The sequence below is a fragment of the Phyllobates terribilis genome, unplaced genomic scaffold, assembly GCF_046119375.1.
Source record: "Phyllobates terribilis strain yellow unplaced genomic scaffold, ASM4611937v1 Scaffold_13__5_contigs__length_258822181, whole genome shotgun sequence".
Classification (NCBI taxonomy): Eukaryota; Metazoa; Chordata; class Amphibia; order Anura; family Dendrobatidae; genus Phyllobates; species Phyllobates terribilis.
Genome location: NW_027362773.1, coordinates 187,527,508 through 187,552,167, shown reverse-complemented (window position 1 = coordinate 187,552,167; position 24,660 = coordinate 187,527,508). Strand labels below are relative to the sequence as shown.

At 46.7% G+C, this 24,660-nt stretch overlaps 1 protein-coding gene across 3 annotated transcripts in view; it reads left to right on the top strand.

The window, feature by feature from the left end:
* The window catches only part of B3GNT9 (UDP-GlcNAc:betaGal beta-1,3-N-acetylglucosaminyltransferase 9), a 48,233-nt gene extending 26,316 nt beyond the window's left edge, over positions 1-21,917 (top strand). For 2 of the 3 annotated variants that reach the window (XM_073659097.1, XM_073659095.1), the window contains exon 2: positions 18,792-21,917. In XM_073659097.1, coding sequence (XP_073515198.1) covers positions 18,852-20,111 — 1,260 coding nt within the window. In that variant the 5' untranslated portion in view covers positions 18,792-18,851 and the 3' untranslated portion in view covers positions 20,112-21,917. Of the gene's footprint in view, positions 1-17,710; positions 17,751-18,791 lie in introns of all 3 variants that reach the window. The other variant, XM_073659096.1, reaches the window with a different exon arrangement.
* Positions 21,918-24,660: the final 2,743 nt, after the last annotated feature.

The following is a 24,660-nucleotide window of genomic DNA, read 5'->3' as shown; positions in this document are numbered from 1 at the left end:
AGCCAACCCCCAAACAAGTCCGGAGCGTGGCCCTGAGCTCTCTTTCTGTCCCGTTCTCTGGCCGTCCCCACCAGTAATCCACCTAGGTCCAGCTCCCTCGGGCCTTCTGTTGGGACACCCTTGGCCCTGGGTTCCCTGACCCTTCATGTGGTGTGCCTTCGGGGTGGATGTGATGGGTGACCGTGGCAAACGCTGCCCACGGTCTCCGGTCTCTGGCTGGGGAATGTCTTTACCCCCACCAGCTTGGGTTCCGGTACCCTGATGCCGACTCTTCACCCGCTGCTTTTAGTTGGGATCTCAGAGTCCTTCTCCTCTGTGCTCTGTCTCTCTCTTTTCTCCTCTCTCACTCTGGGTCTTGATCTTTCTTCTCCCCTCTCCTGACTTGTTCTCTGCAGCTGATCCTCTCTGCATCTGATCCTCTGCATCTGACCCTGATCTTAGTTGGTGCCCACCTTATATACACCCTCTATGTGTGAGCTCAGGTGACCAGCACCCAATGAGCTCCTAACTTTACCCAGGCTGCTCCCCCTATCTGCCCCTACACTACATGGGATGTACCACCCCCCCTCCCACTCCAGCCAGGAACAGACTCGGTCGTACCTGCACATTTCTAAGTGGGAGTACCGTCGGTCTGCTCCTCGGAAATGGGATGTGTGTAGTGCATGCAGCCTACCGAGCTCAGATCCACACTCCATCCTTACCCGGGAGTGGAATATCACACCTCTGGGTTGAGGTGCAATACCCCTGTAGCAGCCGAATCCTCAGGGTGCTACAAAATCTTCAGGATTGGGGGCTCGATTGACTGTAATGTCCCCTTCTGTTAGGGGATTCTGTAGTTGCCAAAAAATCAGGCATAAATCCCGAGCCGCTATTAGTCATATGATACTCACGAAGCAGATGAATAATTTCCACTTCAGTCAGTCTTTTTTGGCTCTGTATCATGTATATCATGTATCATGTTGATTGTGAAAGAATATCTGCTTCACAGATGAGAAGGTTGTCACAAATTAGCTCCATGATGTCAGTGCGGAAAGTGGGTTATATACACATTGCTTCATAGTCTACAGTTAAAAAAGGAGGAAAACAAATCTGGATTTCAAGATACAACATATTTTTTATGGTTCAAAATTTTGAACAAATGTTATCCAAAAATGGAATTAAAAGGGAAACTGTGACCAGGTTCTTACTACGCCATTTGAGAGCAGCATAATATAGAGGCAGAGATCCTGATTCCAGCGAGGTGTCACTTTAGATAAAATCACTGTTTTATCTACAGCAGATCTAGCAGTTCTCTGAACGCTGAGCTTTGTATAACCCCACCCACTCCACTGATTGGCTGTCTGGTGTACACTGTGCATAGGCAGAAAGCTGCCAATTAGTGATGGGGGTGTGGTTGGACTACCTGGCAGCAGGTTTACTAGTCCTCCAGTGGTAATCTCCTGCTGAGAAAACAGTGATTTTTATCAAAACTGCACCAAGCAGCCCAGTAAGTGACACATTGCTGGAATCAGGGTCTCTGTCTCTACAATATGCTGCCCTCATTAGGTGACAGATTCCCTTTAAAGATAATGTCCAGCCTTGCAACCATTTTTGTACTGCACCAATGTATCTACAGTAAATGATAAAGCAACTTTGCCAACAGCGTCTCCTATTTCGTATCTTTAGCTGTATGTCTCCATAGATATAGTCTACAAACTTCAAACCATAAGATAAAAACAAAATGAGCATATTCCCTGTAGTACGTAAATAGTAATACATGTAAATAACATAGGGGACTCAGTTACCACTATTTTGATCAAAAAAGCCATCCTACCACGACAAGGTGCACCCAATCGGGACAGTCCTATCTTCTAGTATTAAAACCTTACCTTTTGTAAGCCGACCTCAATGTAGATTGGGGCACAGCAGGACTGAGACCCGATTCTTGAGACACCTACCCATGGAAAGCTATATAAATGAAATGCCTAGCTCAAAAAAGGGGGAGCCATGCTCCTGTTTGTACAAAGTACAGGAAACCAAAAAAATGAGCCGCAGGATAATTTGGTACATGTGCAATGTGTAGGAGCACGTTCACACTGTGGCCATTTCAACAGGCAAAACCTTTATCTTACATGTTTTCTATTAAATAACCACAGTGTGAACATGCACTTATTGCACTTATACCAATTTATGCTCAGTCTCTTTTCTTTGGTTAAACCTCAAACCATGCAGTTTGATCCCGCAGTTGTACTTTCCTTAATCCTGTTAATCAGGTGAATGTTAACCATTATTAGGAGACAGAATGAAAGGAACATGGCAGCAGGATTGGACCATATAGGTAATGGTTGATTGATTATCATTAATGGTAAATATTTAATACTACGTAGCTTCTGTCTTTTTTATACATGCACTAAAGCAATATAAAGAGCTAATAAAGTTGTATATACCACCTGAGTTATAGCTTTCATGCTTAACCCCTTTAACACCTTTGAGTTTTTGTGTTTTGCTCCCCTTCTTCCCAGAGCCATAACTTTTTTATTTTTCCGTCAATATGGCCGTACGAGGGCTTGTTTTTTTGCGGGACGAGTTGTACTTTTGAATAACACCATTGGTTTTACCATATCATGTACTGGAAAACGGGAAAAAAATTACAAGTGCGGTGAAATTGCAAAAAAAAAAGTGCAATTCCACATTTTTTTTATTTTTTTTTTTACAGTGTTCACTAAATGCTAAAACTGCCCTCCATTATGATTCTCCAGGTCATTACAAGTTTGCAGATACCAAACATGGATAGGTTCTTTGGTATTTAAGTGGTGAAAAAAACCACAATGTTTGTAAAAAAAAAAAAATGGCGCCATTTTCTGAGACCCGTAGCTTCTCCATTTTTTCGGGATCTGGGGCCGGGTGAGGGCTTATTTTTTGCGCGCTGAGCTGACGTTTTTATTGACACCATTTTGGGATAGATACAATGTTTTGATGGCCCGTTATTGCAACCATAAAAACGTAATTCTGGCTTTTCGATGTTTTTCTCGCTACTCCGTTTACAGATTGGATTAATTATTTTTATATTTTGATAGATCGGGTGATTCTGAACGCAGCGATACCAAATATGTGTATTTTTGATTTTTTTTTTAATTCTTTTATTTTGAATGGGGCAAAAGGGGGGTGATTTGAACTTTTACATTTTTAAATTTTTTTTTTTTAAAAACTTTTTGCATGATGTAATAGTCTCCATAGGAGACTTGAAGCTGTGATCATCTGATCGCTTGTGTTGTATATAGCAGAGGCGACCTATGATGTACCTATACATCATAGGTTGCAAAGGGGTTAAAGAGGTTGCCCACTATTTTTTACAGTAAAGGCTTATCCTTAGGATAGGTCAATGTCTGATCGGCCGGGGTCCGACACAGATAACACTGATCGGTGGGGGCCAGGTGTCGGACCCTGGCCGATCAGACATTGACCTATCCTAAGGATAGGACATCACTGTAAAAGTATTGGACAACCTCTTTAATTTTCCTTTGAAGAATCTGATAATAATGCAACCGAGCACATGGAAAGTTACAAAACGTCTTGGAGGCTCAGTCTGTGTCTCGTCAACCAGTAGAACATTTCTCTCCCTGGGGACATCTTATTTCTCACAGTTCCAGGAGAGATACTGGCCCCGGTTCATCATTGTTGTTTCTCCACTCTTCTGGCAAAATTCGCTCCTTATTTAGCGACTTTAGTACTTTGCACTATTTTTTAAGTCATCTTTGTCTTTTAAGTCTTTTTTTTTTTTTTTTAAATTTCTGTTTATTTTCATCTTTTAGGCTGATTCATGAAATGAAACTTTGACCAATTGCTGCTTTTTTTGTCGTTGCACAACTTACTCCAGTCCTTGCCTGGAGTAAGGTTCCTGGAAGGAGTTTTCAATTTGGCCATTTTTTTTGTGATTTTTCCCACAACTCATTTTTGGTGTAGAAAAGTCGCAAAAAAAGGGGTAAAGACAAAAATATAGAACATTCTTGATTTTCCCCCATACGGCACACGCACAGTCCAGTCTGATCTGTTATGCATCAGATACAAGTATATAAATAAATACATCCACTTCGGCTATTAAAAAGCTATTTTGTAAGAATAATCTACAGCTACATTCTGCACTTCTGCATATTTAATTCAAATATTCTAGTGCACTTTTCTTTTTTTTTTTTAATCTTGACCTGTTTTAAGGACGATATTCTCCGACAGATGCTGCTTTTATTAGTAAAATATGTGATGCAAAAATAAAAAGAAAACAGGAAATAGCAATCCTCCCGAGTCAGAGGTTTATTCCTTAAGGCTATAGTTTGCAACCTGCGGCTCTCCAGCTGTTAGGAAACTGGGAGATGTAGATTTACATGAACTGAATAGCTGAAGGTTACAGACAAGGTTTTCTCAAGTCTTTAAATGGTTAAAATTGCAAAGTAATTGCAAAAACGAGAAACTTTTTGCAATTTACTTCTCATTAAAAACCCTCTCTGCTTTCAAGAATAGGGGATAATAATTTTGCAGTGTGCCAGCCATCTTCAGAGCTGCACGAGCAGGCTGTAAAGCATAAAACCTGCCAGTGATGTGTTAAAAACAATCATTGAATGTGAATAGCGGTATCAGAGCGCCAATAACAGGGCAAAAATGTAATTAAAATGACTGATTTAATAACACACACAATGCCGCACACAGCACGCAGAGAGTATGGCAGAGGTTTACTTCAACATTTGGTTTCTCCACGCAGGGAGTGTAAATTTAAGTAACACAACAATAAAACAGTATAATCGGACAATAAACGATTGTGGTTTAACTATAATACGGAAAGGATGAACAATACGGCGCAGTCCAAAAAGTTCAGGCTGAATAAGAGAAGGTAGATTACTGGAGGCTTGCACTTATCTGTCCTTTAGCGATAACTACGTCCGTCTTCAGACACTCACTCAAGAGGGTGTCCGTCTTCTGGCGGCAGTGGGCGGTCTCGGGTCTCACCCACTGGGCCCCCAGTCCTTTGACCACACGACAGCGGTCACGACTCCTTTAAGAGCTGTAGCAAGCTCCTCCGGCGTACAACAAACTGCGTTGGGATCACTAATCCCGGGTGCGTCCTCACCCATAGGTCATCGTCAGATGTCTGGAAAACTGTGGTGATGAAGCTAACTAAACGATCACTTTCTGTAGGCCCGGTACAGACCGCACGCCCCTTGTTTTGCGGCAAGCTGTGTCACCCGTTCGTCCGTCACCGCAGACAGGTCAGCACGTCTCTATTTCACCGAGGACAGGGCAGCAAGTCTCTCTCTCGTTGTCGGCCGGTCCGACCGTTTCTCCCCAACTGCCGGTCTGCTCTCCACAACCAACTGTCTCTTTCGCGCGAGCCCAGACACCTGACTTCCTCTCTTCCGTCCCACTCCTCTGTCCCCAGCACTGTCCAGGAAGTCCCCCATGCACTCTTAATCCCGTCACCTGGCACACTGGGCAGGACCCTGGCAGTTCCAGCGCCGGAGCTCCGCACCTGGCCCTAGGCAAGTCTTCCTTCTTACACTCCTGCTCCCTTTGAGCTCACCATTCCACGGGCGAGAGTTTTTTCACCAGGCGCTCACACTCTCTGACCTCTTGGATGATACGTTGCCAGATGAACTGATCCTGATTGTAGCGGATAGGCGGCACACCAGCCGTGGATCGTTCGGACCGGCGAAGCGCAGTTGGAGCGCAGGGTACTTGAGAGTCGCTGGGGTTCCCAACTTCGCCCGGCCCAGCCTGACGGAGCGGTGGGCCCTCCTCTCTCATGTGGGAAGCTGTGGGCGATGTGAGACTGGGGATCGCAGCCACTATCGTCTCTTCCTCCTCATCATCGTAGACAGGCGCACTGGGTGTGGGATCTCTCGTCCTTGTGCTGAGTTCTTCCTTCTTTTCCTCATCGCTAGACAAACAGGGCCGTAACATGCTTCGATGAACGATTCTAGTTGGAGCCGCTTCTTCCCCCTCAGGCTGAACCTCATACACCGGTCCTTCAGGACTAACTCTCTGTTTCACTCGATACGGGGTCGACTCCCACCGTCTACTCAGCTTGCCCCGGGGTCTCTTGTCCCGTACCAACACCCGTTCTCCCGACTTAAGGGCTGTCCCCCGAAGAGGTGGCGTTTCATGGTGCCTATGTTCCTTAAACTTCTGCTGCACCAACCTCCGAAGAGTCTGCAACCGGTGCCGATGCTCCCGGACCCAGGTAGATGGGCCCGTCCGGGGCCAGTCCTCCACGGGATCTAGTTCGAGCTCGGTGATCTCCCTACCCTTTTGTCCAAACAGCAAGGTGTAGGGGGTGAATCCTGTGGCACTATGCACCCGGTTATTATAGACCCACACCAGCTCAGCCACAAACTCCGGCCAGCGTACCTTCCGATCTTCTTCCAAGGTACGAAGCTTCTGGATCAAAGTTCTGTTGAAGCGTTCACAGGACCCATTCCCTTGAGGATGGTAAGGGGTGGTCCTAGACTTCTCGATCTTGTATAGCCGGTGCAGCTCCTCCATCACCCGTCCTTGGAAACAGGCTCCTTGATCGGAGTGAATTCTCTTCGGACAGCCATAGACCCTGACGAAGTCCCGACAGATAGCCTGGGCAGCAGATTCAGCTGTCTGATCCCTGGTCGGAGTTACCACCACGAATTTCGTAAAGTGGTTGGTCATGACCAGGCAATGTCCATACGCGAGATGCACCGACCTGATGGTCAGGTAGTTGATCATCAACACCTCTAAGGGCGCAGCCGTCACAATGGTCTGGACGGGGGCCCGCTGCTCTGGGGTTTTCACCAACTCACAACCCCGGCACTTCTGGCAGACGTTCTCCACTGCAACTCTTAGCTGGGGGTGGTGCACCAGTCTCTGCAGCCACTGGAAGGTCTTTTCAGGTCCAAAGTGTGCTCCCCGCTCGTGTACTTCCTTGGCCAGTGTCCCGATCACACTCTCTGGAACCACTAATTGCCAAGTGGGGCCGAACTCCCGTACCAACTGGACCCGTCTGTACAACAAGCCGTCTTGCAGGCTCAGTCTCTCCCACTGCCGCAGCATCTTCAGCCCCTCTGGCGTCAGGGTCCCCCTTTCTTCGCGGTTAGGGACTTGTTTCAAAGCCACCCACTGTCGCAACCGCCCAATCTCTCCATCCATTTGCTGTACCCACTTGTCAATGGGCCGCCCCAACACGTGTCCTTCTTTCACTTCCCCGATCTGTCCCTGCGTAGCGGACAACTGGCTGCCAACCCTCCTGAAGCTGGGCACCTCTTCGGCCTCCAGTTCTTCGTCTCGGTCACAGTCAGGGTGCTCATGGGTCACCCTGGAGAGGGCATCAGCATGCGTGTTTTCAGCCCTAGGTCGGTAGGTGATCTTATACCGGTACCGAGCCATGCTAGCCACCCATCGTTGTTCCAGGGCTCCCAACTTCGCGTTCTCCAAATGAGCCAACGGGTTGTTGTCTGTCTTCACCAACACTTCAGACCCCAACAAGTACTCCGCGAACTTTTCTGTCATTGCCCACACTAGGGCCAACAATTCCAGTTTAAAGAAGCTGTAAATTGTCTGGGTTCTTTCCGAATCTCTGAGGGAACGACTCGCATATGCTATCACCCGCTCTCTCCCCTCCTGCTCCTGCGACAGCACGGCCCCTAGACCAAGGCGACTTCCATCGGTGTGAAGAACGAAGGGCTGAGAAAAGTCCGCATAGGCCAGTATGGGAGCTTCTGTCAGGGCCATCTTCAAGGCCCTGAAGGCCTCCTCCTGTTCTCTTCCCCATTTCACTGTTCGATTTTTCAAGCCCGCAGGTATCCCTTCAAGGAGCTCCAGTAGCGGATTAGCGATGCGCGTGAAATTTTTCACGAATCTGCGGTAATACCCTGCGAGTCCTATGAAGGCCCGCACGTTCTTTACAGTCTTCGGTGTGGGCCACTCTTGCACGGCGGCCACTTTCTCCCGAGTAGGCCTGACTCCTTCACCGGATACCATGTGCCCGAGGTACTCAACCTGCTTGCGGAATATATGACATTTTTGTGGCTTCACCTTCAGGCCGTGATTTCGAAGGTGACTCAAGACTTGCTCCAATCGTCGTAGATGTTCCTGGAAGGTAGATGCATAGACGATGATGTCATCGAGGTAGATCAGTGTGGCCTCAAAGTTCAGATCGCCTAAACATCTCTCCATCAAGCATTGAAAGGTCCCAGGAGCGTTGGTTAGGCCAAAAGGCATCCGATTAAACTCGAAGAGTCCCATGGGCAACACAAATGCTGTCTTGGCGCGGTCATGTTCAGCCACTGGCACTTGCCAGTATACGCTGGCCAGATCCAGGGAGGAGAAGTATTTCGCCTTGCCTAGGGCGGATAGAGACTCCTCGATCCTGGGTAAAGGGTACGAGTCTCTTACGGTGCAAGCATTTAGCCGCCTGTAGTCCACACAGAATCGTAGGGTTCCATCCTTCTTCCTGAACAGGACGATTGGAGCCGCCCACGGGCTCTGGCTTGCCCGAATCACCCCGTTCTGTATCATATGGGCCAGCATTTCCTTCACCTCCTGGTACATTTGCGGGGGTATCTGTCTATACCGTCCCCGTACCGGAGCAGCATTTCCCATAGGGATCTCATGGGTGATGGCCTCGGTACATCCAAAGTCGTCCTCATGTCGGACAAAGACGTCCTGGTGCCGTCCCAGCATCTCTTCGACCTGGTACACCTGTTCCGTCGTGAGCCCTGTCAAATCAGCACGCATCTGTTCTAGGATCCTTCGACCATCCTTAGTCTGAGGTCGAGGAGACCCCTATCGTACCGTGATCGCCAGGGTCCAGGGATCCCCCCTTATGGCTGACAATTGTATCGCATCTGACGGTTCCAGCTGTTCTGGCATCCCCAGGATCTGGGCCATTTCGGTCCTGGCGGGAAGAATGAGCTCACTCGGATTCAGGTTCACGCATCATACCACCACGTTTCCCTTATGGACGGTAGCCAAGGTCCGCGCTACCAATAGACCCGGAGGCACCTTGTCCACGGTGGTTGACTCGATCTGAATCTCTACCCTAGTGGGGTGCAGGCTCGGACGGGCAAAGTGAGGACTGTCTGTCCTGGTGGTAAGGTGAGGGTGTTGGTGGCGGGTATTATCACCTTTCCCAGAACTTTTCCCCCACTCGAGATCTCTTGCACCTTGGCAACCCTGATCAGCTGCTGGAGGGCCTTCCTTTGAGGGGCTCTAGAGTTCCACCGCCCTAGCGTGAGCTCTCATGGTTCCTTAATCAGGATCTGCCCGATTTCCTTCAGCACGTTCATACCGAGGGTCACTGGTGGTCCTGGGCCGGCATCTCCGCCTGTCAAGATGACTCCTTTTCTTCCCACATCTTGTCTGCACACCCGGATGCGTAACCACACTACTCCTGTGACCGGAATGGGCAGTTGGTTAGCGGCTGTGAGCTTTATCAAGGGACCCCCTTCATTTCGTGCCATCTCTGGGTACCGCTGATGGAAATAAGTTTCTCCCATGGTGGTCACTTGAGATCCTGTGTCGCTCAAGCAGTGAAACGCCCATCCGCCAAGCTCGGCCCACACTGTCGGGCTCATGGATATTAAGTCTTCGGGACTCGCTGTCTTGCGTCCCTCACACCCGGAGTCCGTCAGTTTAATGGCTGCCAGGACAGAGGCCTTCCTCGACTGGCACAGCTCCTGGCGTAATGCCCCATGCCCCCACAATTCCAACACGTTGGTCACCTGTCTGCAGGGGGTCATCGGGCCACCCGATTGGGCTCTTTTTCAACTTGGGGTCTGGGCTCGTCCTTTACTTCGCCCGGGGGTCTCGGGTCAACTGTTCTGGCTCTCACTGATTGAGCCACTCGAATATTGTACCACTCTTCTCGCATTTTTTGGATCTCCCGCCGCATCTCTCGGGCCCATTCTGGTTCAGCCGTGGGCGACGGGGGCACTGCATTGCCCCGGACCATCCCTGCCAGGGTCACTACCCCCATCTCCTGTTCCCTCACGCGGGCCTCTGCCCCTGCCTCCAGCAATGTCATACGCGGGTTGGTGCGCAAGCGTTCTCGCAAGGCCTGTCTCAACTGTGCATCTCTGAGGCCGGCTACGAACTGGTCCTTAAGTACTAGGTCCGAGGGCCCCACTCCCACGTCTTCTAGGTTCGTTTTCCTAGTGATGTAAGTGTACACACTCTGTAGGGCGTTGACATATTGGGTCACAGTCTCCCCCTCCCTTTGTACCTGTTGGAACAGTCGCATCCTTAACTCTGCCACATTAGTAGGGTCCCCATGCATTTCTTCTAGGATCCGTACCACCTTTTCCACCGTATTTTGGTCAGTGGGGGAACGAAACATTACTGACTGTCGAGCTTCTCCTTCTAAAGCCAGCAAAACTATCTCTGCTTGCATATCGGGGGTCATTGGGTGCATCCATAACATGCTCTTAACCCGTTGTACCCAATCCCACAGCATCATGTTGTCTCCAGTAAACTTTGGGAGATTATTCAACATGGCGCCCAGGAGTAGGTTAGCTGTAGGGGCTCTCGCGCTGGCCTGGTCTGCCATGCCTGCAACTGCGTCTGGGGACGACATCCTGCTGACTACGCCAAATGTTAAAAGGCTCGGATGCCGCACACAGCACGCAGAGAGTATAGCAGTGGTTTAATTCAAGATTTGGTTTCTCCACGCAGGAGTGTAAATTTAAGTAACACAACAATAAAACAGTAAAATTGGACAATAAACTATTGTGGTTTAACTATAACACGGAAAGGGATGAACAATATGTCGCAGTCCCAAAAGTTCAGGCTGAATAAGAGAAGGTAGATTACTGGAGGCTTGCACTTATCTGTCCTTTAGCGATAACTACGTCCGTCTTCAGACACTCACTCTGGAGGGTGTCCGTCTTTTGGCGGCAGTGGGCGGTCTCAGGTCTCACCCACTGGGCCCCCAGTCCTTTGACCACACGACAGTGGTCACGACTCCTTTAAGAGCCGTAGCAAGCTCCTCCGGCGTACAACAAACTGCATTAGGATCACTAATCCCGGGTGCGTCCTCACCCGTAGGTCACCGTCAGATGTCTGGAAAACTGTGGTGATGCAGGTAACTGAACGATCACTTTCTGTAGGCCCGGTACAGACCACACGCCCCTTGTTTTGCGGCAAGCTGTGTCACCCGTTCGTCCGTCACCGCAGACAGGTCAGCACGTCTCTATTTCACCGAGGACAGTGCAGCACGTCTCTCTCCCGTTGTCGGCAGGTCCGACCATTTCTCCCCAACTGCCGGTCTGCTCTCCACAACCAACTGTCTCTTTCACGCGAGACCAGACACCTGACTTTCTCTCTTCCGTCCCACTGCTCTGTCCCCAGCACTGTCCAGGAAGTCCCCCGTGCACTCTTAATCCCGTCCCCTGGCACACTGGGCAGGACCCTGGCAGTTCCGGCGCCGGAGCTCCGCACCTGGCCCTAGGCAAGTCTTCCTTCTTACAGATGCGCACTCTTTACCTAGATAACTGGCAACTCTAAGGCTGCGTTCACACATTGCGTATTTTGAAAAAGCGCGTGAAAATACGCAATGTGCCTTGTGTCTGCCAGCAAAGTGAATGGGAAATTCACTTTGCCGTTCAGACACAGTCTAATATTACGCAGCGCGAAAGCGCAGCTGCATAAAGAATTGACATGTCAATTCTTTACGCAGCTGCTTCCTGCGCTTTCTCCTATTGTGCCCATTATAAGCGATGGAATTACGCAGCTGTGTTCACACACTGCGTAATTCCAGCGCTTTTTTACGGAGGCGCAGGAGAAACTATGGATACTCACCTATCCGATGGATGGGAGAGGCGTCCGGTCCGGTCCCACGGCTTCCAGCATCTGCCGGAGAACCGTTCAGCTGACTGTAGCTTACCAGCCGGTCACCTGACAGTCAGCTGATCGCTTCACGGCAGATGCTGGAAGCCACGGGACCGGTCCGGTCCGGCGTCCGCGGCTTCCAGCATCTGCAGGTGAAGCGATCAGCGGTTAGCTAACCGGCTTGTATCAGCTGATTTACAAGCCGGTTAGCTAACAGCTGATCGCTTCACCGGCAGATGCTGGAAGCCGCGGGACCGTACCGGACGCCTCTCCCATCCATCGGATAGGTGAGTATCCATAGTTTTTTTCTTTTTAAAAGCAGTGTATGTACTGCAGCCAGAAGCTGTCTGTCCATACACTGCTAGGGGGACACTCACACACACGACACATAGACACAGACAGGACACACACGACACACAGACACATACATTACATTACATACAGGTGTCCAAGCTCCTCACACTTCATTTCTCCTGCACCTCTGTAAAAAAACGCAGGAAAAAACGCAGTGTGTGAATGGAGGTGCTTTTTTTACCTGCGTAAAAAAACGCAGGTAAAAAAAGCAGGAAAATACGCGCGTAAAAAAACGCAGGAAAATACGCAATGTGTGAACGCAGCCTAAGGTTACGTTCCCACGATAAGTTTTTGGTGAGTTTCTGCGCTGCGTATTTTTGAAAAAAATGCAAGTAACCTTTTTTATTTGATGGGTGCAGAAAATCTGCAACATCAAAAACTCACCAAAAGCTCATCATGTGACCCTAGCCTTAGAGTGGCCAGTTCTCTAGGTAAAGCGTGCACGTCATTGGCAGGTTTTATGCTTTACAGCAGGGGTCCTCAAACTGCGGCCCGCAGAGGACTTTCATCCGGCCCACCGGGCTATGGGCAGAGGAGAGGAGAGCGGTGCCATTGCCCGCCCTTCCCCCCGGGCCCCGGCAGGCGGATACTTACCTCTCCCCGTGCCTCTGCAGATCCGCTGTCTTCTGTGCTCTGCGCTTCCTATGACGTCTCAGGTCAGAGGGCGCGGTGACGTCTTTACACCGCGCCCTCCCGAGTGCTGTCACAGGCAGCGCAGAGCGGGACAACGCCGCCGTGACGCTGGAGTCCAGAGCAGCGGCAGCAAGTAAGAAGTGAGGTGAGTATTGGATTTATTTTTTTCTTTTAATGTATGGAGGCATAGGTCATTATATGGAGGGTGACATCCTGCAAGGGGTATAATATGGGGGGGTGACATCCTGCATGGGGTATAATATGGGGGGGTGACATCCTGCATGGGGCATGATATGGGGGGGAAAGGGACATCCTGCATGGGGCATAATATGGGGGGGGGGTGACATGCTGCATGGGGCATAATATGGGGGGGTGACATGCTGCATGGGGCATAATATGGGGGGGTGACATGCTGCATGGGGCATAATATGGGGGGGTGACATGCTGCATGGGGCATAATATGGGGGGGTGACATGCTGCATGGGGCATAATAGGGGGGGTGATATCCTGCATGGGGCATTATATGGGGGGGTGACATCCTGCAAGGGGTATAATATGGGGGGGTGACATCCTGCATGGGGTATAATATGGGGGGGGGGTGACATCCTGCATGGGGCATGATATGGGGGGGGTGACGTGCTGCATGGGGCATAATATGGGGGGGTGACATGCTGCATGGGGCATAATATGGGGGGGTGACATGCTGCATGGGGCATAATATGGGGGGGGTGACATCCTGCATGGGGCATAATATGGGGGGTGGTGACATGCTGCATGGGGCATAATATGGGGGGTGGTGACATGCTGCATGGGGCATTATATGGGGGGGTGACATGCTGCATGGGGCATTATATGGGGGGGTGACATGCTGCATGGGGCATTATATGGGGGGGTGACATGCTGCATGGGGCATTATATGGGGGGGGTGACATGCTGCATGGGGCATTATAAAGACAGGGGAGTGATATCCTGCATGGGGCATTATATGGGGGGGTGACATCCTGCATGGGGCATTATATGGGGGGTGACATCCTGCATGGTGCATGATATGGGGGGTGACATCCTGCATGGGGCATTATATGGGGGGGGAAAGGGACATCCTGCATGGGGCATTATATGGTGTGAGAAAGGGACATCCTGCATGGGGCATTATATGGGGGGTGGCATCCAGCATGGGGCATTATAAGGGGGGGGGCAGCCTGCATGGGGCATTATAAGGGGGGGGGGGACAGCCTGCATATGGCAATATAAGGGGGAAACAGCCTGCCTATTGGGAACATTTACCTGCCCATTGAGGACCTATGCTGCCTATTGGGGACCTATGCTGCCTATTGGGGACATTTACCTGCCTATTGAGGACCTATGCTGCCTAATGGGTACATTTACCTGCTATTGGGGACCTATGCTGCCTATTGGGTACAGTTACCTACCTATTGAAATACCGGTTGATTTAACTTTACTTGTTCTTCATTTTAAATATTGTATTTGTTCCTGTATTGTTTTTTTTACTTCAAAATAAGATATGTGCAGTGTGCATAGGAATTTGTTCATAGTTTTTTTTAAAAACTATATTCCGACCCTCCAATGGTCTGAGGGACCGTGAACTGGCCCCCTGTTTAAAAAGTTTGAGGACCCCTGCTTTACAGTGTGCTCGCGCAGCTCTGAAGTTGGCAGGTACTTCTCCCAACATGTAGAATCAAAGCTGCTTCTGCTGGCTGCCTGGAGAGCGCCCAAGTTCAGTCCATCGGAGTTACTATGGTTTTGGTCTGAACAGTCAATCTTCAAGAAAAATAATAATATTCCTTAAAGGGTTTTCTCATGATGTATCTTCAACAGCGCACCGTACTCCTGAAGATACATTTGAGAAAATCCCTTAAAGAAGTATTTTTTATCTATGATTTTATTTGTGTCAACTTATTGTAAATGTGATTCATTCTGTGGCATAATACCAAAGCAACATACTAGAATCTTTTCTGTTTCAATTCTGCACCATTTTTCAAGACATTTGTTTGTTATTGAAGAGTGAGGAATTAATACGCACTGGGGAGAATGGAATGAGGACTTGTATTTGGTACGCTGGTCCTAATTTTTCCACCAGAAAACTCATGTAAATCGAGTAATAAATCTCCCCCAAAATTTATTAGGATATGCGCAGCGCTGCGCACCGGATGTCTTTTGTAGGTGGATTCCAAAAACTGCCTGAAAAACCTTTTAAAAAGTGCTCAGAAGAATGAACTATGTAAAATCAACTGACTGTTCACATGTTCAGGCTTTTGGACATCTTTTAACCACTTCAGGATTCTAAAAATGCCTATTGGTAAACAGAAGCGACATTACCATTCCTCTTTTTCCGCTGGGAAAGATGCTCTGTACTTTACAAGACAAGTCAATAAGAAAGCTCAAAAGATACCCAGGAGATGACTGGCCACCACATAGCCTCCTATACACAGTATGAGCCCCCACATAGCCTCCTATACACAGTATGAGCCCCCACATAGCCTCCTATACACAGTATGAGCCCCCACATAGCCCCGTATATATACAGTATGAGCCCCCACATAACCTCCTATATACAGTATGAGCCCCCACATAGCCTCCTATATATAGTACTAGATGGTGGCCCGATTCTAATGCATCGGGTATTCTAGAATATGTATGCGGCCGACCGGGCGCAATCAGCAAAGCAGTGTTTAAATTTGGCGGCAATATCGGTGATTGGTCGCGGGAGGCGGCAGCGACCAATCAGCGAACCGTGTTAGTGAGGACTGGAGAGCGTGTTTAAATTTGGCGCCAAAATCGCTGATTAGTTGCGACCGCGACCAATCAGCAAAGCGGTGTTTAAATTTGGCGCCAACATCGTTGATTGGTTGCGGCCGACGGTCGCGACCAATCAGCAGAGGGGTGTTTAAATTTGGCGCCAATACTGCTGATTGGTCGCGGTGGCCGGCCGCGACCAATCAGCGAATCTTATTAGCGAGGACCGGGGAGCGGCGCTGCCTGTGCGGGTACTTCCGCTGCGAGCAGCTGGGAGATGAGCGGCTGCTCGCAGAAGTATCCCGACCGGCGCCGCCGCTCCCCGGTTCTCCCTTCACACTTGCCGTCGGGAGATCAGCGGCCCTAGGCGCTGATCTCCCGACGGTAGCCGCATGAACGCAGCGGCGCCGCCGGTCGGGGTCCTTCTGCTGCTAGCAGCCGGGAGATGACAAACAAGCAAGATTTCGGGCTCTCACAGACCTGTAACAACTTCTTTAACCCTCAACTGGTGAGGTGGGGTTTGCCACACCCCAGGGAATTTTTGTTCGGCTGCCATTCTTTGAAAAATGCTTGTATTAGGAAACGTGCCTCACTAGCTTCCATCCATTTGTGGGTGTCAAAAATTTGTTATACTCATGTGTAATCAATCGCCAATAAGAAAACGATTAAAACAAACGTGATCTTTGCATATTCTGTAAAAATAAGAGATTTCTAAACACTGGGGTATAGGAAACCCCACCTCACCAGTTGAGGGTTAAGAGCCTCCTCTGTCCTCCACTCATTACCTGTAGTACTGGCACCTGTTTGAACTTGTTATCGGTATAAAAGACACCGGTCTGCAACCTCAAACAGTCACACTCCAAACTCCACTATGGTGAAGACCAAAGAAGGGGACACTCCCATATGCCAGGAGAAAATTCAAAGCCAAGCTTCTCCATAACCAAATCCAGATGGCTGCTCGTCACCAAAAAGCAGTGACATTTGTTCCAAATCCTATGGAAAGCGCCCATTGATCATATGAGACAAGTCTGAAATGACAATCATTTCTGATATATCCAGGTTACGGGAATCCTTTTCCTGGAGAAACTAGCAAGGATTGGCAGACTCCAAGTCTTCCCACTCTCAGACATCCATAAAGTTCACACTTTGATTTTAATCCCCAAACCTGGAAAATAAAACGCTCATGTTTAACCTTATGTGTCATGAATTGTGAGTCCCATCCTGTATTTTTTTTTTTTTTACAGAACCTCAATTTTATAGCTGTATAAAAATATTAAACATAAGAAAATTATATTTTCTTAGCCAAAATCTGTGTTTTTGGCAATAGGATCTTAGAGGTCTTAGAAAGTCGACTTTCCACAACCAGGCCGGCTTCCAGAGATACTTCCCAGCTGTTTCAGCCAGAACCGTCACATAAGACATTCACCCTTTACTACCTGGGGACCAATCTTGTATTCGCTTGAATTAGTTGTAAAAAATAATAAAACTTGTTAAAATGTATCTAATAGACTTCTTTACTGGATACAAGACACTGTTATACCGATTGCTCCTTCAACGGTTTCGCATGTGAGTAGGAGACGTGATGATATGGAATACTTTAGTTCCATTTTGTTTCAAAAACAAATAGATTAAATAAAAAAAATTAAAAAAAACAATAAAAACAAAAAAGTATCCTCTGTGTTTCCTTCTGAATTGTTAGCTGTTAGAAGGAATCACTGGGTAACGCTTTGACTTTTGAAATACCTCCATTGCTAAGTGGTAACTGTAGCGAAATCCTTTCTTTTCCATGTTCAGATATAAGGAAAATAATCAATATAACTTATAATTTGCCATTGTGTTTTATTACTTATGTGCCAGCTATATACCAGTTTTATAAAATCACATTTTGGTTAATTTCAGCTAAAGAAGCAAGTTAGGCCTTTAGGAACCCTTGGAATATTCTGTAAGAATGTTTTCTAGATAGGGTGCACCACAGAAACCAGATGTCTTGATGAGTTTGAGATGGACTTGTAACCTTGAGATTGTTGATATTGTTCAACAATTTTGGTTCTTGAGACAGTTCTCTTCTCCTCATTCTGTGCTTCATGCTTAGTGTGACAGACACATAATGCAAAGATTGAGTCAACTTCTCCTTTTTATCTGGTTTCAGGTGTGATTTTCATATTGCCCATGCCTGTTACTTGACACAGGTGAGTTCGAACGAGCATCACATGCTTGAAACAAAGTTGTTTACCCAAAATTTTAGAAGGATGACAATTTTGTCCGGCAGATTTTTGGGATTTTGTGTGAAATTATGTCCAATATCTTTTTTTCTGTTTTTTTTTGCTTTTGTTTGTGTTGTTCCAATACACACAAAGGAAATAAACATGTGTATAACAAAACATGTATTCATTTCAACAATTTTCTGCGAGAAATACTTCATTTTCTGGAACAATTTCCAGGGTGCCAACACTTTCGACCATAACTGTAGATAGAAGCAGGTCCTTGAAAACTAATAATTGTTTATATTTTGCTTATGCAGGCAATCCCCACATTTTGTGGCTAACAGCAGCGAAACATGCGGCCGTGGGACTCGAACACGTCATTCGATCACCCGCGATACTCGGTGCATGCCCGAGCACACTAGGCAAACTAGAGTAATGAACACTTGCGCTCATCACTAGTTATCACTTTTAGAAAACTTCCCATTTTGATACTTACTGTTCCCGTCAAAAATTAGACGCTCTCTTGTCAATTTACCCGTCTTCTCACTGAGTGAGCGGACTCATTTTTAGAGTCCTTCATCATTCCATTATTAATCGCTAGAACAGTTTCCTTTGCCTTTGTCAATTTTCCTATTGTTGTCACCTTCATCACATGTCTGGGGTGACAAGATCATGCACAGAGTAAAGTATTCCCAGATATGGGCTTTCAAAAAGTAGTAGTAGTTGTTATCATACTTTTAGTCACATCTGCCAAAATGTGCAAATCTAAAAACATGATTCCTTCCTCTTGGACCTCATGTGGAAACCTAAGATTAAGCATGTTGTCATTCATATATTCTATGAAGTCTGGTATGATGGTTACATCAGTGCCCCAAATCATGAGGTCGTCAACGTAACGACCATACCTGACCAACAAATGTGCTCTGCTGGCAAAAAATATATAGTTGTGCTCCCACCATGTGTGGGACATCTGTGATCCCATAGCCATCATCCTCCTCCCTAAAATATTTTTTTATTGTCTTCCAGATGGGTTCAAATGACTTTTCTTGACCTGAGAAACTAATACGGTTTGATGGTGAGACAACGATGAGAGTTCGGCTGAAGGGAGATGTCTTCTGCACCTTATTCTTGGTGATTGCCCTTTGTACGTTACTTTATGCTTTGTTCAGACCAACACAAAGAACATCTCCCGCCAAGCCAAAGAAACCAAAGGTCCCACTACAAACTGCAAAGCCGAAGACTTTCTTGGAGTCTAAGGAGAGTCTGAGTAAAACCAAACTGCTCTCAGATGCGTACAATGCCCAGGACAGCGAAGAGGTAAAACCCTCCACTTCTATGGTCACGGTGCCACCTTTTGACTTTCAACAGTATCTTAAGAACAAAGATTACCGAAACTTTACCCTGCTGATTAATCAGCCAAATAAATGTAACAAGCCACCAGGAGACTCTTTTCTTCTTATCGCTGTGAAATCCATCGTGGAAGATTTTGATCGACGTGAAAGTGTCCGCAAGACTTGGGGAAGAGAAGGGGTCATCAATGGGGCAAAAGTACGAAGAGTCTTCTTATTGGGGATCCCCAGGAATAAAACATCAGTGTCTATGTGGGAATCCCTCATGCAGCAGGAAAGTCATTACTACAAAGATATTTTATTATGGGACTTTCTTGATACGTTCTTCAATTTAACTTTGAAAGAGATCCACTTCCTTAGCTGGGCAGCAGAGCATTGCAGCAATGTCAAATTTATCTTCAAAGGCGATGCCGATGTGTTTGTCAACGTAGAGAATCTTATTAATTTCCTGCAGTCTCAGGATCCCACCACAGACTTGTTTGTTGGGGACATTATCAATAATGCAAAGCCAATACGATTGAAGAAAAGCAAATATTACATACCTGAGACAATGTACGGGCTAGGAATGTATCCAGCGTATGCTGGTGGAGGAGGATTCTTAATGTCAGGTGTCACAATGAAAAAACTGGCCAAGTCCTGCAACGAAGTTGAGCTTTTCCCGATAGATGATGTGTTTCTGGGCATGTGCTTGCAAAGGATTCACCTCACACCAGTGCTTCATGCTGGGTTTAAAACATTTGGGATTACAAAACCATCAGCTGCTCCCCATTTGCAGACATTTGATCCCTGCTTCTACCGGGATTTAATGGTGGTGCACAGTCTGAAGGCGGCAGAGATATGGCTGATGTGGAATATTCTTCATAGCCAACAACCACCATGTTCTCAAAGGCAAAGGATAAAAAAACCTTTTCATTGGAAAAGAAAAAAAGCAAAACAACCAATTTCTAAACTACCAAAAAGCAGTACCCAGACGAAGCAGAAATATAGAAAAAGTTAATGGGACTATCCGAACAGAATGACTGTTCCGACCAAGAACAGGAGTTCGGTGTACACTTGGTGTGGCCAAACAGTTCAGTGCACATTCCCACCTACTTGTTTTCCATCTACCTCCACCCTTCTCTGACCCCTGTAAAAACAGAGCTGTCAATCAAACAAGAAGGGGTGGCGCTAGAGGGAAAACAAGGTGGGAAGGTGCACTGACCTGTTTGGCCACACCAAGTGCACACCAAACTCCTGTACTTGGTTTGAACAGTCATTCTGTGCTGACAGAGGCCAGTTAAAGGGACTTTCAGCACAGAATGACAGTTCAAACTAAGTAGAGGCGCTCTGTGTTTCACGGCGGGGCCAATCATTTACATACACCTTCCCACCTGCTTGGTTTCCATGTATCTCGGCCCTTCTCTGGCTCTATGAAGAAGTCAGAGCTGTCAAAGAAGATGGAGGAGTGGAGATAGAGGGAAACCAAGCAGGAGGGAAGGTGTGTTTAAATGGTCCTGCCGTGAAGCACAAAGCGGCAGAACTTAGTCCCTTTAATGGTCCTCTTGGTCTTCTTATGGTTGATGCGTAAGTGGGGAAAGCTACCTGTTGGCCGAAGGAGTGTTTGTCCGATAGTTATCCACGGTGCATGGACATCTTTGAGCTACACCAAGACAGCAAACAACTAAAAATCATCCTTTAGCACTACACAAAGTCAGAAAGAACTTTTTAAAAATAGTTTTATGTAATCACACAGACTTCGTATAACGGTATGGGTGTCTGTACACAGTGCAGATGAACCACGGTCATTTCCATGCAGATGAGAACCTTTTGGCAGAGTTAATGCAGTGTACAGCAATTTTAGCAGAAAGTACATGTAAAGCACATGAAAAACATGTGCCCCACAGGATCTTGCTGTGAAATTGCAGCAATTAATGGTAAAAGCTTATTTTTGCTGGGCAGTTCTTAGATGCACGACAATTACCAAAGCTTGGTAGCATTCTGCATAGGTACGCTAAGACTATGTGCAGACAGAATTTTTTTGAGAAGTTTTATTGAGTGGAACCGCTCTAAAAAATGCCACAAAAATTGCCTAAAAAAACAAAAAACACCGGTTTGATAGAATTTGCTGTTCATATGAAGTTTGAGTGCTTTTCTATTGCAAACAAATAAAAATGTATAAGTGCATGTCATTGCTTTGATGCAGCTCCTGATTGAATAGCACCAAGTTTGGAGTGGATTCTATCAAAAAGGGTGTAAAAAATACACTCCAAAAACTCATCCGTAAACATTTTAGGAAAAGAAAAACTGATACAAAAGAAAGGGCATTTCCTGAAGCGGTGTCCACTAGTGATGAGCGCAAGTGCTGGTGACTCGAGTTTACCGAGGGTGCTCAAGTGAGATGTTTGAGTCCCCGCGGCCGCATATTTCATGGCTGTTAGACAACCACAAAACATGCGAGGATTGCCTGACAAACATAGGTAATCCCTGCATGTGTAATAGCAGCGAAACATGCGGCCGTGGGAACTCAAATGTCACACTCGAGCACCCTTGGCGAACTTGAGTAACGAGCACTTGCGCTCATCACTAATTTCCACTGGAAAAACACGTCGTTTTTGACCGTCCAAGAACTCCATCTGCACATAGCCCAAGGCTGAGGCTACACCTAGACCTTTTAGCTATCACACCGGGGGGAAAAGAAATGTTCAAAGAAAAAAATAAGTCTTGGTGTAGCCCGAGCCTTACACACAGGCTTCAAAATATATCTCAACACTTTTAATAATGGATTGGGGTCTGATAGAAAAGTGAAATAAATGCACTGAAACAAGGTTTTTCCGTTTTACGTGTCTTGTTTTGCAGCGTTTTTCCAATCACTGTGTAGGCGATGACCTAAGTGCAATTTAGTAAAACTCTAGGGGGATAAGCATCACCTGTAACTACCTTCGTATACTTTTTGAGCAGGTGGTTGCATCTAGGCTTCGCCTTCCAAGGATCAAATCCCATGTTGGAGAAGGTGGGTGAAGGAATCTTGCATAAAACAAAGATTCTGAAGTCTTCAAAGATCATTTTAAAAGTTCCTTTCTTTTACCCATTCTTCAAGTAAATATATCAAATAAAGATTTTGGGGTCATTGGAGATTAAGCAGCTGTGACAATGGAGGAACAATCATGGGTGTAAAGGCCCCGTCACACTTAGCGACGCTGCAACGATCCCGACAACGATACGACCTGTCAGGGATCGTTGCTGCGTCGCTATGTGGTCGCTGGTGAGCTGTCAAACAGGCAGGCTCACCAACGATCAGGGGAGCAGCGACATCGTGGAAAGAATCTTTCCACGATGTCCTGCTCCTGGTTACCAGCCTGCTGAAGCAGGAGCAGGCTGGTAACCATGGTAAACATCAGGTAACTAGGGGCACACGCGCACCTAGTAACCCGCTGTTTATCATGGTTACCACTCTGCTACGGTGAGCGGGAGGTTACCGCTCACTTTAGCAGGCTAGTAACCATGATACACAACGGGTTACTAGGAGCGCGTGTGCCCCTAGTAACCCGATGTTTACCATGGTTACCAGCCTGATCGCTGCTCCCGCTGGTCACACACAGCGATGTGTGCTGACCAGCGGGAGGGCAACGACCAAAAAATGGTCCAGGACATTCTGCAGCGATCAGCGACCTCACAGCAGGGGCCTGATCGCTGCAAAGTGTCACACATAGCGACATCGCTGGTGAGTTCGCTGTTGCGTCACCAAAACCAAAATCTCGCTAGCGATCTCACTATGTGAGACGGGGGCTTAACTCTAATTCTTTTATGGTGGCACTTTGATTGTTACCATTATGAAGGCACTGAAGTTATCACTCCTAGGGGCATTAGGATTTTTGCTTGCTTAGACTTCAACTTATGGGGGGTGGGTGTTTGTTTTACCATCTATCACACAAAAATCAAAATATAGCTCTTTTACACTAATAGATTTTAAAGATTAGTCTTAGCAATGAAAGGTCATCCAGTCTATGAAATGGGATAAGTTTATAGCAGACATGTATAGATTGTCCAGAATTGCTACATCAGGGTAACATCTGGATACAGTTTTAATTTTTTGGCTATAGAGACAGAAATCCCAATATAGTGCTCAATTGGGAGCAGAATGTGATGACTACAATGCCTCAAACATCATGATGCATTTATGAAAAAAAGACAAAAACTAAACCTAGAAAAACACAAAAAAAAGAATTTTAAAAGTTTGAAAGTTTTGCGGCTAAAGTTCTACTCCATGTGACGGACTTTGTATCTTATATGAGTATTTGATGTAACAGCAGGAAACAAACGACCATCCGGCTAGAATCTTCTACAACTAACTGGGTCTGGAATACTCGGTGAAGGTTTTGGGCATTCACAGCGACACACACAAAAAAAATAATATCAACGGCAAGAGAAAGATTTGTGACCAAGGGTCTCCCTTTATTGACCAGTGGGTACACATGCTGTTCGGGGCTACAGATCAGATTCCAGAGTATTTATAAAAAAAATGTAATAATTATATATATATAGTAGTAAAACAAGATAAAAGCATGATCACAAACACCCTTTTATTCAAATGTAATGAAACAATTCCTGAACAGAAAAAAAAATAAACCCTGCACAAGATAAAATCTTAGGCTGTGAACCCCACAATATTTTCTAAACGTCTATTAAAATTCATAAAGTAATTCTGTTTCTTGGCCCAAATGATGATCCCCGTCCCCCGTGTATACATCAGTCTCTTTATCTTACAAGGACAGGTGACGTCACCATGACCTACCGGACATAATACTTTGAGGGATGAGCAATGTAAACAAAAATAGACTCGAGCAGCAGATATTCTAAAAGAGGAGGCTACCCCAGGAAGGGAGGGTAATGAGCAGTATATTCTGTGCTACAAACCCAAGAAATGGGGGACAAAGCCGGCAAATACCCTCACGTTATACCAAAGGGTTTTTGATTGAGTGAGGTAAAACTTTTTGGCTTCAAAATCACCATCCACATCAATGATCACATAACGTGTTTGAGCAGTGGCAGTTAGGAGTTTGTATGTGTTTGAGCAGTGGCAGTTAGGAGTTTGCATGTATGGACATTCATGTGTATGGGGTTTGGGATCATAGACATATGCACAGAGGGGTGTAGAAGAGGCTCAGGAGGTACATAATGCCTGAACCATGTGCTTATGTATGTATATAAGTAATAACACCCTGTATCCAGTAGTGTTCATAAGAGCATATGAGCTGGAAGCGAAGTCTAGAAGTTGACCATTTTAATATTCCTTTTTATGTACTTTAAGGAGCACCTGTCGCTTTTCATAAATACGTAATTTTTCTACCTGGTCTAAATGCCACTTTTTCCCTAAATCTGGAGTATTTTTTATTTGGTCTTGTGCCTCTGTGCTCCTGGGATATGGTCCTTTCTACGCTGTATGTAATTCTAGTCTTTTGGGCTACGTAGGCGTGGCCTCAGTTCTGTGTGGGTGGAATCTTCACAAGGACCACGCCCTCTCCGCTAACAAGACTACATTTATATAAAAGAAAGAAAGGGATATATCT